Source organism: Callospermophilus lateralis, chromosome 12, assembly GCF_048772815.1.
Source record: "Callospermophilus lateralis isolate mCalLat2 chromosome 12, mCalLat2.hap1, whole genome shotgun sequence".
Classification (NCBI taxonomy): domain Eukaryota; kingdom Metazoa; phylum Chordata; class Mammalia; order Rodentia; family Sciuridae; genus Callospermophilus; species Callospermophilus lateralis.
In genome coordinates, this window is record NC_135316.1 from 103478176 (window position 1) to 103495364 (window position 17189).

The window sequence follows — 17189 nt, forward strand, 5'->3', positions numbered from 1 at the left end:
ATAACTCATTATATCTATTTTAATATACAAAGGTGCTCATCTAGGTTAGGAGATTCTGCCTTCAAATTCAGTTCAGGTGTTAGGAGGTTCTCAATGTTACCGATGTTAGATTAGGTCTGCAGATATTTTGGTGAATAGTTCAAGGACAATATATTTAAAGTCTCTCTCTCTCTCTCTCTCTCTCTCTCTCTCTCTCTAGCTCACTCTCTCTCTGTGCAGTACACATGTAGACTTTTTCCCTGTCATTGTTCCCTATGAATACATTATAACAACTATTTACATAACATTTACATTATATAAAGTGTTACAAGTGATCTAGAGATGAGTTAAAGCATATGGGAGGTTATGTGCAAATATTATATCATTTATATAAAGGACTTGAGCAACTGTAGATTTTAGTACTGAGGGTGTTTTGGAGCCAATTCTCCAAAACACCTGAGGGACAACTCTCTCTCTCTCTCTCTCTCTCTCTCTCTGTAAGTGGAACTATGTGCATATGAAAAATATTTGTCACAGTGAAGAACTGAACTACCAATCACTGTGTACCTAAACTATTATATAGATTCTACTGAAAATTGAATGTTCACTTTAACTTTTTCCTGACAACTGTCCCATCAAAACAAATAATTAAATATAGTTGTAGTTTAAGGATGTTCTTTAGTATTTTTCGTAGCTGTTCACTTAATCTCTACTTTTCATCTGGTTGAAATCCTCCATTTATGGCATGAAAGGATGATTCAGGCTCCGTTTTGGTATCATTTTGCTCTGAAAATGCTGCGTTGTTTTTCCCATAGCATTTCTTGTATGCAACATAAACTGGAAAACAATACACAAGAGGTCAAGTAAATTTCATGGTGATTAGCTACAAACTTACTTGGGACAGTGATTATCATGTATGACTCATAAAAAAGTTTACATTTTCTGCAGAATGGAGGCTGCTGAGAGAACACAGCCACTATCCCACTTCCCCAACCATCTGTGACAAGAGGGACAGCCGCACTGGAGGAAGACCTATCATGAAACATCAGGGATATCTGCTTGGGGCAACTACATGCCTTCTTCAGGATTCTAGTCCTGGGTGTGGTCCTCCACAATAATAAGAGCAAGAAGGATTCATTCATATCTATCAAATCCTAGTCCTCAATAAATATACTGCAGGCTATGGCATAGTGCCAAGACCTTGGTCTCTTGGTGCTCTAAGAAAGATTTGATCTAGAGTAATACTCCTGGACACTCTGTCACTTGCTCTGTCATGGAGAAAAGCAATAGCAGAGTGGTGACCAACTTTCCTCTCTTTGGTGATACTGCTGGTCTCTGGTAGCGACCATTTCTCAGCTTGTCTTTGAGGTCAGCTTTGTCCTGCCAGGAGAGACCTGCAGGTCATGTGTGTACATGTGTGCATTCATCTGTACATGCATGAAGCTGTGGAGAGGGGGCCATACTCACAAGCCCATTTGTCTGTAGGGTCAAGCCATATTTTCCAGGTAAGCTTTATTTGTAGTAGAAGTGCTATTTTGTTATCTAAATATCTGATCTTTTCCCTCTACCTCTCAACTGGTTCCCAAATCAACAAGGGAACAGAAGGTATTATTTCTTGGACTCTTCAAATTCCAATACCTCACATATAAAATGTCTATAATAACATCATCTACTGCATAGGGCAATGTGAACATCCAACAAGATAAAATCAAGCACTTGGCCTTGCCCATAGAGAACAGTATGGATCAGCAAACAGGGATAGTCATTATGAGATGCAGCTGAGAGGCACAATGTCTGGTCTCAAAGATCCTAGTAAATCCAGACCAACATTGCCTTTGGATTTGTCCATGAACTTCTGGTAAATTATTAGGTTTTTTTTTTTTTTTTTTTGTGGTTCTAGGAATTGAACCCAGGGCTTTGTGCATGTGAGGCCAGCACTCTACTAACTGAGCTATATCCCCAGCCCCTACTTATTAGTTTTGAAGTCAGTGCACCCTGCTATTGCATTTAATGTAGCTTGTGCCCAGTTTGAAGATCCATCACTTATTACAAGCTGCTTTGAGCTGGGACTTCCTCCATTTATGCAAAATGGTTTTATTTAACCAAACTGCATCTTATTTCTTTCTTTCCTTCCATCCTTCTTTCCTTCCTTCCTCTTCTTGTTTCAAGAAATATTTATACTGTAACATAACAAATATGTTTTTGTCATTGTACAGACTTCAGAAAGATGTCTTCCTTTTTACCATGCTTAAGGGTAAAGCCAGGAAGGTACTGACCAATGCCAGTGCTCTCTTCCTTCACTCTTTCAGTCCGTATGCCTTAATCTCTCTTGGACTCTTCATTCAACTAGTGCCTTTGGTTTTATTATGGACCAGCCCACGTTCCCTGCCTCGTCTAGTGGACATCACTAATTATTGGCAAATCTCACAGTGTGCCAAACTGGGTAGACCTTGATGCAAGGAAACAAGATTATTCTACAAGAAAACAAGTCATTAGACCTTGGACCTGCGTCCCCTGAATCAGAGTTAAATCAGGGCAAGGTTTTCAGTCCTATTCTAGAAGGAAGCCCCTGCTGGCAGGACGACAGCAAGACAGGAGTGCAGAGGAGGCTGGAACTAGGTTGGAGCTACACAGGAAAACCAAAGCAACGTCTCCAGACATTTCCTAGCTTAATATTCACATTATTTTTGTCATGCACCTAGTATTTCCCATTAAATATCATGAAGCTTTAAAAGGTAGCTGAGATTATATATATATTAAAAGAACTTAAAAATAGAGGTTAAATATCATTAGTCCTTGGAAAGTAAAATCTAGGGAAAAGTTTCAACTGGGTGATGGCCAGTGGTTGAGGATGGAAATGTATTTTATAGGGGAGTAAAATTAAGAGTCAGGCTGACTACTAACTACCCAGATACTTAAAGAACACTTTTGCTTAACCTTCTTCAATTACATGGGCATTTAGATTACACACAAGCCTGCCTTTTAACAGCCTGATTAATGCCCTTTGTAATATTTTCTGATGCAGATCCTATATTTACAAAGCATATTAAGACAAAGATTGAAGGAAAATCACCAAGTCCTGGGTCCCTTGGAAGCATTTAGAAAGGCACACAGTAAAATAGTCCTAACAGGTTAACACTCTCCCTAATCACCAACGAAAAGAAACTCATGGAGAGAATTGGTTTCCATTACTTTTGACTTAAAATTCTTCCTTAAAGCCTTTGGGTAAAATTGCAGCCTTTGGGAAGTCTTGATGATATTATCAGTGGGCTGTCCCTCTCATTTACTTGTACAATTCATTACCAGGAACAGGGAATTTTAAAAAATGGACATTTTAGCAACTCTAGGGTTTCTCAAGGAGGAATGTCATAAAGAAATTTGATTTGTTGCTTACATCCTAATAATATTGCCGCAAAAAGGAGCTGGAAAACACTGTAGATGAGCGGGAAGGTGAACACGAGATTGAGCTCCTCAGGGGTGAAGGAGAGCTGTACGATGGTGGAGCACAGCTGAGTGTTCTGCATCCCTGTTTCCAAAGCAACCGTGCGGCACCTGGGGGAGGGGAGATGTGGGGAGAACAGGCGCTTTAGTTCTTGCTCTGTTCTGTTGTTGCATGACCTTAAAAGCAGATATAGCAATGAGTACATAGACGGTGTATGTGTTTTGTCTCTGCTTTGAGTGTACATGGTTCATGTATAAATCTTCATATAGAACTACACCTGAGTAAATACACCAGTATCATTTGTCATTTAATACAGTGATCTATTGTCTGTGCTATAAATAAACATACACGTATGTCATATAGCATGTGTGAAGAACAGGCTCATTTAGAATAGTGTTCCATAAATGGCAATTATGTCCTGGTAAAGGCACAGAGCACAGAGGAGGGTTCAGAAAATATTCAAGATACCATATTGGCTATAATTGTTTATTGCTAAATTCGTGTGGGAGTGGGGGACCTAGGAGCATTACAAGACCAAATGCATCATTTTGGTTAAAGTCGCTCTTCTCTTCTTGGAGGATAAGAATGCATAACCATGAAGAGCCTGACCTGCACTTAAGGAATGGTTTACAAGAATTTGAGCAAAAATAAATGAAATAAAAAAACTTATATTATCTATTTTGGTTGAATGATATGAGGAAAGCCAACCTAATACAGAACTGTAGGATGATTTTGGTAGTCTCTTTAGTCAATTGTGGATAGATTTTGCTATTATAACAAAACATGGCATGTGGCAGGGTAAGCTCCAGTGTAGAACTGGAAAACATCAATAAACTTGTTGTGTTGGAACTTAAAAAAAAAAAAAAAGCAAAGGCAGTTCTTTTTGGGGACTTGAATAATTTAGGTATGAATGAGTCTATTGAGAGCAACACAGAAATGGGTGAACGTGATTAAGTGTGAAGGAATTGGAACTTAATAGTATTTACTGCTGTTATGGGTTGACTATGTTCCCCCATCAAATTCATATGTTGAAGCACTAACCCCAGCATATCAGAATGGGACCTTATGTGCAAATAAGGTCAGTGCAGATCTAATTAGTTATGATAAGGTCATTAGGGTCACCCTAATCAGCTGTGCACAGAGGGAAGATGATGGGACACAGAGAAGATGGGTGTGTACCAGCCAAGGACAGAAGTCTCTCCTTTCCTTGTAGCCCTCAGAACACAAATGAACCCATAAGGCCATCATTCTCACTTCCAGTCTCCAAAAACACTGGACAATGAATTTCTGTTGCTTAAGCTGCTCAGTGTGTGATACTTGGTGCTGGCGGTCCTTAGCAAATGATAGCCACAGCAATTAAATTTCCAGCCCCAAACTCCCAAACACCAAAACACCATACCTGTACCAGGGTTGACCAGCTATTCTAGCCATAAAAAATCCCAGGCTGTAGCCAGCTATAGGAAATATGGTCCCTATGATCCACAGCTTAGGTTCGATGATCCAGGCACTCTGGTACAGTATCCCTCCAACCACAGCTAGGACCACGATGAGGATGGCACCCGCGATGGACCCGATCTGGAAGAGAGGCACAGGGAACCCAGCAGTCATGTCAGAGTGTGCTCAGATGTGGTGTCAGGACGATGGTCAAGAAGACGCCTTCCCTTGGGGCAAGTGGTAATGGAGCTGGAAGGCCCGTAGGCCCAGACTAGGGTGTGTCCCATGTTCTAATCTTTAAGAAAAGAGCAGGACATACAGTAGGCATGCTCAAATAGCCTGTGGAAGGTTTTCTGGCCTGCGACTTATCTGCCTGAGTGGAAGAGAGTCCACCACAGTAAAAACTTGGAAAACCTGGCTTGGAGACTCAGGTCCTCCCAGTTTGTCTCCTTGGGCGAATCATCAACCTTTCTGAATCTTTATCTCTCCGTCTGTAATTGGGGAGAAAAACTTGCTCCAGCCACCTTTTATGATGGTTATGGTAATAAAAAATGGATATAAAACTCTATAATTTAAAAAATGCATAATTAATTAATGCATTAACATAAGCCACCATTGCTATTGTTTTCTCTCTTTGACATTTAAACATATTTGGAAATTTAAACTTTTTTTTTTTTCTGTAGAGATGCAAGGAATTCCAACTAGCTTACTTTGTCCTCTGAGCAGCAGAATCTATCTATAGCCTCTACAGCTGTATTCATATAATCTAAGTATAATATAGCTGGTGAAGGGGCATGAATGATCAATATATGTAGTGATTTTATATACACACATACATACATACGTATATTTATATATACACATGTACACATGAACACCTACAAATTGACAGGGACTGAGATGGTCATAAGGTTACAGACATAAGAAAGGTATGTTCTATTTTCTAAGATAGCTGTTGAGGTATGTTTATAACAAAACCCCTACGACAGAGACAACAGCAATGCACTGTAGTATCAAGTCGTGTCAAACCAAGAGGTGATATTTGAACTGGTGTCTCAAAGAGTGGATAGAAATTCACCCTGTGGATGGGAACAAGAAGGAGGTTCTGGGAGAGGAGACGGTAGGACTAGTAACTTCAGGCCCCAGAGGTAGTGACATGAGGAGGATAAAACAATCCAGCAGATGAACCCACCCCAGCATTCCGGGTCTGCCGAGGAGCACCTAACCGTGCAGGCCGCAGCAGAGGTACTTACTTTAAGTATGACCTTGGCTATTGCAGGCCATTTGTGGTTAACAAACATTCCAAAGGAAACAGGAACCACAAGAGCGACCAAAGAAATCCCTGCAGATGGCAGAAGAGCAGTTGGATCAACAGAACACATAGCACAGAAAGTAATCAGCCGGAAAAAGATGCCGGTCGTGTTTCTTGGACTTACAAAATGGAATGCAGAATCAACGTGCACGTGCGCGTGCACACACACAAACTTTCACCCACTCTGGAAGCTAATTTAATATTACTGGTTGGCAATTAATAATATTATAATATTGCTTATATAAACCCCGGGTTGATTTTTCAGAGTTCCTTATATAGCCAATATCCTTTTGTTTAAATTTGTCAGAATTGTGTCTTTAGTCTATTCAAAACTTTATATTCCAGGAAAACTATCTGGCCAAAGGTTTTTTTATTTATTTATTTTTTTTTTGTGTGTGTGTGTGTGTGTGCATGTAAATATGTTCTTGTGCTGTACATAGATGGCATTAACTTCTCTGTGTTACTTCATGGTTGTAGAAATAAGAGAAATACTTTAAAATAAGAGACATAGAAGAAAATCTTCAAAATTTGCTCAAGATCTTCAGGCATTCTAATGGCTAATGACTTCTGGAAAACCGACTTCAGTTTTCGCATCCACACCACAGTGAGAAAACAGATTGGAAGAACATGCTTTAAAATTTCCACGAGATAATGTATTTGGTGAACTCTCTGTAATTATAGTTCTTTGCAGCAACATGCTAATCCAGCCAGGTGAAAGAGTCACACTTGAATCTCTCCATGTTAAATTTACTGCTTATCTTGTGACTTTTGGTTTGTTTCTCCATATTATTTAACATTCGTTTGTCAAAAAGCTGCCTTTATACAACATAGCACACACAGCTGCTAATTCCTCATGGGCTGTTTCCTTTTCAAGCGATGTGAGAAAGTGGAATCAAATAATGAAATTTTAAGAATGGACATTGTTTAGTGTTGGGATAAATTGACCTAGGACTGGAAAACAGGTCCTAGATTCCAGCACTATACTATTAACTTAAAATGAATATAATAATGATGAAAATGCAATTTCTTCTCAGCCTTCTAGCACTCCTGAATATATAAGGGTCAACAATTACATTTGCCCAGAAAATACTCAGCAAAATTAAATGGTTCATGAAACCAAGAGCTGGGAAGAAGAATGGGTAGGAGGAAGTAAGGAGAAAGGTGGAACTAGGGCTATGGGCAGGCGTACTGAGGTGAGGCCCCCAGGAGAATCCCCTTTGGGTGTCCCCACATCCTATTTTTTGGGGGGAGGAAGGGGAGGAGATTTCCTATCTCTCTAGACCACTTCCTAAATTTTGTGATGTTTATAGGCCTTAAATTAAAAGTATCTTGGTACAACTTGTTCGTATTGTGGTGACTTAGGTTGGAAAGTATCTCAGGTTAGGTTTTGGTGTTACGGTTTTAACAGGCGGGATCTACTTGGCCTCTCTTTCTTAGAGTCCTGATCTCTGTGGGGCAGCCCAAGGCCAGAGAAACAGGCGAGCAGGATGACTGGCCAGGATTCGTGGCAGAACGCTCTGCCTGTCCTCACCAGATGTGGCAGGCGAAGTTTCCCAGGGATTTAAAGTTGCCCCTTCTTCATACCCACAGGTGTGGCTCTGCTGAAGAGAAGGGATGTTGCAGGTCTTTACTGCCCAGTGGGCCTCTTCTCTCCCAGGACCAGTTCCTCCTACCCCAGTTGTTCTCTATGTCTATGTAGGTGAAGGAGCATCTGCCTGCAGCTGTACCATTGAAACCACACGTGGGCTCTCCAGTGGCATTTACTCAGTAGGTATAGGAGGCAAGAAAAGAAAGTGAGAATAAAACAGAGGTGAACAGATTCATGGGGAGGAATGGGGAGCCAGATGGACTTGGCACTGAACCTTTCACTATTCACAAACTGGAAACTGCCTAAGTCACCTGGGCCCTCTGTGCGTGGGTTTCCCCTGCGTGGAGTGGGTAGTGTCTGCTCGCAGTGCTGGGAGAATTAGCTGACGACATGGAGATGGTTCTGAGACTCACAGACCTGGGGATTACAGCTTGTCTGGGGTTTTCTTAATGTCCAGCTGTGCAGAGGCTCCTCCCCTCCAGATGCCATCACCTGAGGGGGTCCAGCAGGTTTTCCTGAATCTGGAGTCTACACCTTTGTCCCAGACAAAATGCCCACCCACAGGGCAGGGTAGGGGGCAGGCCAGGGGGCTCTTTCCAGCTCTCAGCAATCTTGGGCAAATTAAATAATTGCCCTGAGACTCAACAGCCTCATTTATAAAGTGATGATAACATCTCTCTCGAGAGTCTAACAGCTCATTTTTTTTTTCTTCATTAAAAAACTAGAAAAACCAACAGCAAAAAGAATAGGTTGGAGAATAGGCCTGAGCAAACCCTGTGAATAAACAGAGCTGATATCTTTGTATTTCAAACTCTTCTTTGTTCTTTTTTTCTCTTTTCTTCTTTCATGATGACCTTTTCCACCACTGAGGTGCTGGTGTATTTCTTATTTTCTCCTCCTTTCAAAGTCTATTCCCATTAAAGAGGGGTATAAACCATTTACATGGTAGTTAGAATTACTCAATATTCCCATAGGTATTTTTCAGGAAAAAAATTCAATATCAAGAGGAGAATATTTACAGTTTAAATTCTTTCCTTAAGCAAGGAATAACATGTAATCAAAATTCCTCAGTCAGCAAGCAGGTTCTTTGAGATGCAGATAATGCTTGCCTTTCAAACTGCTTTCTTTAACTCTAAGAAGTCTGTCCACTGAGGAGCAGCCCTGGGTTAAGCAGCAAGAGCAGAGAGGGCTGGACAGGAGGGACACCCTAAAGCCTGGTTTGGGGAGATTATGTCTGATATGATGGAGTTTCCCGTGGGTCAGCAGGAGGACCCTGTACAGAGAAAACCCATACTGAATAGGCTGTGTCAAAGAGGACTGCTTTTCTTTTGCTTTTTTTAATCTAATACTTATGGTCAAAGTTGGGGAGAGAAAAGAGACTGCAGGAAAATATTACAGTATAGATCCTCCCAATTGGTGCTCATAAGTTTGTTCCAACTCTGTTGTATATACCTTGAATCACACTTGATCACAGAAACAGCATGTCTTGGCTGGAAGAGAGTTTTAGTTCAGTTCCCATCCCAACAGGAGTCTCTCTTATAGTCACCCCAGTGAGTCACTGTTTCCTGCTCCCCTTTACGGGAGACCCACGGCTCTGGAGGCAGCTCATCAGAAAGACCAGTGTTTCCCAGGGTGGCTGAAGAGAAGGCTTTTGAGTGTGCAGTGTGCCTGGAGGCTGATACTTGCTCTTTTCCGTCACATCTTTACTACATAGTTTTAGGGAAGGCCTGCTTTCAACAAGCCGGAAGCTCTCTTGTCCTGCCCTTGACCTTGTCCCTGTGTTATGCCAACCCCTTCATCTCCCACCATCCTCTCTTCTCCCCCAAATAGAGGAGAATCTCCTTCGAGATAGAGGAACATCTAAAAGTTGAAAGGAGATGGTCATAACTAGAATGTTTGACTTCCAGGCAAGAAATGCAGGTTGTGCCCTTACATTCACTGTGTATCGAGGTGTGGTGCACAGCTGAGAGCTGCTCACAGTAGGCTTCATCTCAGAGTGTCTCACTCCTGAGTACTCAGTAGGTGCTCCATTTTTAAATCATCATGCTGGTGGGACTGCAAACCGGTGCAACCACTATGGAAAGCCGTATGGAGATTCCTCAAAAAATTTGGAATGGAACCACCATTTGACCCAGCTATCCCACTCCCTGTTTTATATCCAAAGGACTTAAAATCAGCGTATTAAAGTGATGTAGCCACATCAATGTTGGTAGCAGCTCAACTCACAATAGCTAAACTATGGAAGCAACCTAGGTGTCCTTCAACAGATGAATGGATAAAGAAAATGTGATGTAAATTTACATGTATCATGAAATATTAGTCAGCTTTAAAGAAAAATGAAATTATGGCATTTGCCGGTAAATGGATGGAGCTGGAGAGTATCATGCTAAGTGAAATAAGACAATCTCATACATCCAAAGGCATCCCTGGTATGTGGATGCTAATTCACAATAAGGAGCGGGGGATAGGGAAGAATAGAGTTACTTTAGATTAGGTAGAGGGCAGTGAAGGGAGGGGAAGTGGTATGGGGGTAGGAGGGATAGTAGAATGAAACAGATGTTATCACCTTATGTACATACATGACTGATGTGATTCTACAACATGTACAATCAGAAAAATAAGAAATTATTCTCCATTTATGTGTGATATTTCAAAGTGCATAAATGTATTCTACTATCATGTATAACTAATTAGAACAAATAAACATTTTTTTTAATTAAAAAAAAAAAGAAATCATCATGTGAATGTTTTTTTGATCTGGTGTGATCTCCCATGACTATGAACTACTCACTCTCCAGCTTAAGGAAAAGACGGAGGCTTCCACGGGCCAGCAGCTGAAGCCTCCAGTGGACTGCTGGATGGGGTAAGGGGGGCCCCTATGTTGGCTTCTTCTTTGGTTATTTGAATTGACAAAAACTCAGATTCTCACATTGGGTCCAGCCTTAGAATTTGCACCCTGCCAATTCTCACCCAAATGTTGAGGTGACTTTATAAGGAAAGTTTAACTGGGCCCAAACTACTATTACTCCAAGAGGAAAATACTGGATGAGCTTGAGCCTGTCTGAGTTCCTAGTCAGGAATAAACTGGCGTTTTGAGGTTGATATTGGACATAATCTTGCAGAGGAGTGACTTACCTATGTTGTCATAGGGAATGACGATGGTCCCAGCGTCGACCCACATTTTGGTATAGACAAAGAGGCACAGAGGCATCATTCCCAGGGCGAGCAGTGTGGAACACGTGGTCATGCTGACGCTGTAAGGAAATGAACATGTTCACAGGTCCACTGGGTTTTCTAGGGGCCGGCGGTTTCATTTTTGATTCATGACACGAAAGTTCTGCAAGAAACTGTCTCAGCCGGTGACATCATCCGGTACAATTGGCACAGCACACATGTTCCCAGGTTTCTGCAGAGCCTGGCCTTGGGCACCACCACTCATATCTGGTGTATCTCTACTCCACCTTCCACTCTCCTTCCCTCCCTATTTATGCTCAAGAAGCACAGGAGTTATTCAAAGATGGACTAAACTGATTATTAAATAAGGTACAAGGAGCCTGGGTGTGTCACTTTTGAAACTCCAGTGAGACAACAGCAAATGCATTCATACTAGTCTGGACTACAGGACCATAGGGGGCTTTTTGTATCTCTGTGCTGATATGAGCTGGGCCCTCCTGGACCTTGGAGGAGAACACCCGAGTGAAGGGGAGAAGGCCTCATTACCTCTTGATCAAACACTCAGATTACTGCCCAAATGGCCATGCTGGGGGAGAGAAAACTGACAGTTAACACAACAACAACAAAATGTGCCTGTAGGCGAAATAGGCCTGGATTCTGAGGACCACGTCATTGCCAATTTACCAAATGTGTGTTCAGAAGAATTGGGGCCTGGCGTTATTCCTTTTTAAGCAAGTCTATTTTTGTAAGGGGGACCGGCTGACTAATTGGATTTTGGCTTTGACATGCATGGAGGAATCGATATCAAATGGTACTATTTTCAGCACTGTGACAGTGGATGGAAGAGAAATTGTTGGGTAGTGGTTCTTCCTGGTTCCCTTTCAAAAGTGCCCAGTGTACATTGTCTGCCCCAGGGCAAAGCCACTTATTGTCGGGGCTTTTAGGGGGGTGCTCGATGTCTGGGTGGGAAGAAAGTGGAGCTGTGATAGGTCCTTTTGAGACTGAAAGCCACACGGTGGTTTTTTCCTTCTCCATTTCCTGGTCACCTGTATTTTCTCTGTCCCAGCTTCCTCATTCTGAGGATGCATGTTTCCTGGCCCAGACGGGCACCAAGGAGAACAGAATTCTCCCTCTGGCCAGCTTAGCCACATATGTGTATTTCCTGACTTTTGTTTCTATAAACTGTAATGTTTTTGTAGAAAGGGGGAAGACCGATTAGCTGTCTTCCTATTTTTGACCAAACTGTGATTCAATCCATTTTCCCTTTCTGTATTGTATTCTCTTATTTTTGGTGTGGGTGGGAGACTGAATTCAGTTAGTTAGGCCCCAAAGGCCTCTAGGCCCTGGTAGCAGTGCCATTCACGGAGTGACTTTGGACAGTTGACTTGACTTCTCTTTGCTGGATTCCTTATCTCAAATGCAGATTGTGAGCACTATTACCAACGGTGTCCAGTTCTTAGGACAATGCAAGGCACTCATTGAGAGCCATTTAGTGTTATCATTTTTAAGTTCATATACTTTGTGTTCCACTACACATAGAATCAGGAAGCTGAGAGCAATTCCTCTGAAAGATATTCCTGGACAGCTGGGGCATTTAGTTCAGGCTTGGCAAGTACTTGACCACTGAGCCACATCCCAGCCCATGAGAGCAATCTTTTTTTTTAAATTATTTTTTTCTTTATTTTTACTGGTACACTGTAATAATACATAATAGTGGGACTAGTTGTTATCTATTCATACATACACACAGGATAACAATATAATTTGATCAGTATCATTCAAGAGCTATTTCTTAAAGACTGTGAGAGGGGAACAAGATAGGAATTGGAGAGAAAATGGTTTGAATTTAGTGAGCAGTTTCCACAATATGATGTTACAGAGGCATAAGAGAATAGATGGCTGGAAGTTGATCTCTCTAACTAATAAGAAGAACAAAGTCAAGCCCCTCAAAATGACAATGAAACAATTCACAGAGAATTTTAATGCACAAGGTTGGGGAATAAATTAGTGAAAGAAAATTCTTTTTTCATGAGCAATTTGAAGTTCTATAAAGACCATGAGTGTCAAAAATAGAAACCCTACCATGAATTTATATTGGAATGAGAGACGACGTTAATGTATAGGAAAATAAAACATCTTTTGACTTTAATTCCTGGCCTTAGTACTATTAACTGACAGGGAGAACTTTAATGTGTAGGGCAAAAAGAAGTCAAAATGTGAGAATTCAGTGAATAATGAGGAACTCAGCAAAATCACTGGCAAGGAATGCAAAAGATTCTCCTCATATTAGAATCAGAACACCAAGTGGGAGGACCAGGAGAAGAGAGCATTGGTGTTGGTAGGAGCTGGAGACATGCCAGAAGATCTCTGCCAAATGCAGGAAAGAAGAGTGCCGACCTCAATGCATTTTGAGTACTTAGCACTGTTCATGGAACATCATAGTGTCTAATAAATATTATCTAGTGAAATAAAAACAAAGCCACGTAAGAAAAGCAAAGCTTGGTTGCTTTGAGGGAAGATAAAGGGAAGAGTCAAACGGTGTAGGGTGAGTTCCCCCAGAGTGGAGAGGACATGGGTCTCTCTGCAGCTGGAGCAGAGGGTTTCCTTTGCATTGTGGCAGGCCAGAGGGTGGGGGAACTTGAGTTGGAGGAGGAAAAGTAGAACAGCATTTGGCCGAAGGCAAAAGTCGTGATAGGCAAAGCTATGAAATAAGAGATCTAGAAAATAAGGAGTGTAGTGAGTAGGTGTCTCTGAAGGGCCTGGGGGAGACTGAGGAGAGGATGCAGAAGTCAAAGAAAGGAAAGTCAGGAGAAGTCCTGGCCTGGTGTGGCTAAAGACATTGTGAAAGTTGGAGAGATGGGTGTTTACCTATATCTTATGGTAGAGCAAACACTAAGGAGTAGCACATCTTTGTGTCCCTCATCTGTGGGTTTTGGCCACCAGCAGATCACTTGCAAGGTCACCTTCATTGCTCCCTGACACATTTTGAGCACATGATGCTGCAGTGTAGCTATAACTTAGGCAGAAATTATCTGTGCACCAAACATTCACAAATGACAGCTTTCCAGGCCAGGCATAATCAGACAAGAGGCTGAAATGTCCCTTGCTGTGCTTCAATGACCACAGATAACTGTCTATGTATGTGTGTGTGTGTGTGTGTGTGTGTGTGTGTGTCTGTGTGGCTACCTATCTATCAGTCATCTTTTTAGTCACTCGAGATGATAAAATGCAATGGTTCCCATCTCAGAAGAGATGATAGGAGGGGGAAACGTCCTGGTTTTGTATCCTAGGAACCACCATCTGGGTGGAATTGTTTTGTTAGCACTGTGTGGTGTTCCCTCATTGGCGAAGGTACCTGTACTGTGACAGTCACATCTTGGCTGTCATCACTAGAGTGCAGGTGGAAATGGGAGGCAAAGTTCTAAGAGCACCAAACTGGAGATATAAACGTGGGAAGGACTGTTTAAGTACATTACCATGAGGCTTAACGGTTATCTAATGCTCACTCCAGAGGAGTAAAACGTTTGGAAGACTCTTCCCCAACAGTTGAAGTTTTACTTTCTGAATTTGCTTTAAAGAAATATTTGATTTTTCCCTCATGTATGCAATTCATGATGCCATCTTCTTACCTAGTACCAGAGTTACCATCTTCTCAGTGATGAGGGTCCTCTGTGCTACACCCTATTACTAGCTGTTCTAAAATGTTGAGGTGGCCGCTGGACAGGTGGACTCATCCTGGACAGATGAAGGTGTTATGGCCACTTTGTAACACAAGGGGAATCCATGAAGTGCACAGTTTATGTAATCAAAATTGAAATTTTCAGTGCCATTTATTCCATTCTAGGGCCCATATCAAGCTGAAGAAGGAATCCTATCCATGGATCCATTTGGAGGTTTTCTATAAGATTTCATATTAATTGATTAATCTTTTTTTGAAAAAAAGTAATATACCGGGATTGTGAAATGAAATAGGCAGGATTACTTAATCACCTCCTGTCCATGAGAGTTAACATTTCTTTTAAAAGCAGACCAGTGGCATTGCGAGGTTTTAGGTTTGGTTTACTTTTAGCTTGCAGAGAAGAGCAGGTTTCAACAGCCCAAACCTCCTGCGTGACTTACCTTCCTGTTTTAGGATATCTTTGCATGTGTGGCATTGCACCAAGGTGCAAGCTGTCTTGTTGAGAGGCAAGCCCCTATTGCTCAAAAGTTACAACTATGTCAGAGATACTGAGTGGAGGTCAAAGCCCCTGCTCACTCCCTTCAGTGGAGTAGGGGCTAGTTTTTAGAATTCTCATCTCTGTGTGTCTAGGTCAAACCTGATCCAAGTCTAAAAAGACCCATTGCTTCATTTTGTTTCCAGATGAACTAAGCCTGAGCCGCACCTGCCAGCCTGTGCGCTTCCACAGGGCTTCCCTTAAAATAAAATAATTAAATTTAAAAAATCTACGGCAAGGTAGATACTGCATTTCCTTATATGTAAGAGTCACGTAGGGTATGTAGTTTGTAAGACTTTTCTGAAGCTTCCGAGCTGAGATGTGATGGCAAGTTCCTAATTGCTCAGTGGGCACTCCATCCATTCAGTGTTCCATTTCCTCACTGGGAGCTTCTCTCCTCTGCGGGTAGTAGTTGGGGATTAACAGAGCTGACTGCCTGCGGTATCGTATTTAATAAGCACATGCTGCATTAACACCTGGATGGTTTTCAGAAATGCATATCTTTCCCAGGAAATGAGGAATGTGAGGTAAGGAAAAAGACATTTGTCTATTCAACTTCCCACATTAAAATTCTTGGTCTAGTCCCATTAATGCTTCTTCTTATTTCTATTAGGCTTTCCCCCCCTTGGTGCTAGTTCAGACTGGCACATGATGAATTGGACAAACATTATGATTTAGATTACTCTGTGGGAAGCAGAGAAACCATTTTCTGTTTATTGTATAGTAAGCTAAGCATAATTTTTAAAAAGACTTCGGTAGGGTTATTTTTGATTATGTGTGTGTGTGTATGTGTGTGTGTGTGTGTGTGTATTCAGTGTCAGTCAAAGTAAAACAAATTTACAGATTCTTCTTTAGGTTTAATACCAAGAATCTGCCCAAAGAACTGGTGGCTTGGTGGAGCTGACCCTCATCTTACCCTAGATCCTAAAATTAAAGAACAGTTTGATTTCATGTCTGTACTCAGAGTTCCTTGCCACCACAAAGAAAGTGGCTTTGTCTTTTTCTGATACCAACAGGACAAACTTTCTCAGCTATGGCTTCTGGCTTGGGAAAGATTTTTCTTTTGAGAAACTCTGAATCTTTTCCCAGAGATAATCAGCAGGCGTGCACCTCCCTGTTAACTGAATTTGATTTGAAAGCACAGTCAGATGGAAGTCCCAAATTCTAACAGCCAAGCAGCTGCAGCAGAAGAAATTTACCTGCTCATGTTGAATTCCTTAGTGTGACCTTACAATGGCATTCAGAAGGCCATAGACCTTGAAAAAAGTCAGCCCAGTAAGACTGGAGAAGTTGGAATTGGAGATGTCTTACCTTAAGTCCATGTCACCGTCCACCCAGTAGGCGAGGATATTGGAGGCAGTCCCTCCGGGGCAGCAGCCCATGATGAGCACCACCACGGCCTGCACAGGCAGGATGCCAAAGGCCAACGACAGGAGGAACCCCGTGAGGGGCATAATTCCAAACTGACAGAGGAAGCCAATAAAGATGCCCCATGGCCGCTTCAAGTGGCCCAAGAATTTCCTGACTTCCACGTTGCACCCCATGGAGAACATCACCATGGCCAGGAGCACCGTCAGCACGGTGCTCACGATCACACTGAGGAGGGCATTGAAGTTGCTCTCAGGGACCACACAGGATGAACCTTCACAAACTGATGCGTTGGCTAAGCAGACCGTCCAGTTATTCATCTTTGGGTTTGATGCTCCAATTGACAGGCCACAGAAGCACGGTCCCCTGGTCCCGTCTCTACTATCAGCCAAGATGAAGCAACGCTCACTTCACATCAAACTTTTAAACCCTTTCTAAACATGTGGCCCTAAGTGTTTCTTTCAAAAGCCACCTTAGAGAAGCAATAAAAAACAATAAATGCTAGTATGTCAGTTTCGAGAGGTAGCATTACAACATAGCACAAATAATGAATCATAAAAGTCAAGCAAAATTACTGGCCCAGACAGCATGTTATAATTAATCATTTATTGGCATGATAATGAACTGTGCCACATAGAAATGACTGTGTTAATGTTTAATGTGTGGAAGGTTTGTTGA

General features: G+C 41.8%; 1 protein-coding gene across 1 annotated transcript; it reads right to left on the minus strand.

The window, feature by feature from the left end:
* Window positions 1–688: 688 nt before the first annotated feature.
* Slc10a2 (solute carrier family 10 member 2) lies at window positions 689–16840 on the minus strand. The gene is made up of 6 exons (XM_076872565.2): window positions 16455–16840; window positions 10891–11009; window positions 6109–6197; window positions 4821–4996; window positions 3374–3531; window positions 689–816 (listed from the first exon to the last, which is right to left on the minus strand). The coding sequence occupies exons 1-6, from the start codon at window positions 16829–16831 to the stop codon at window positions 689–691; spliced, it is 1047 nt and encodes a 348-aa protein (XP_076728680.2). The 5' UTR covers window positions 16832–16840.
* Between the last annotated feature and the right edge of the window lie 349 nt (window positions 16841–17189).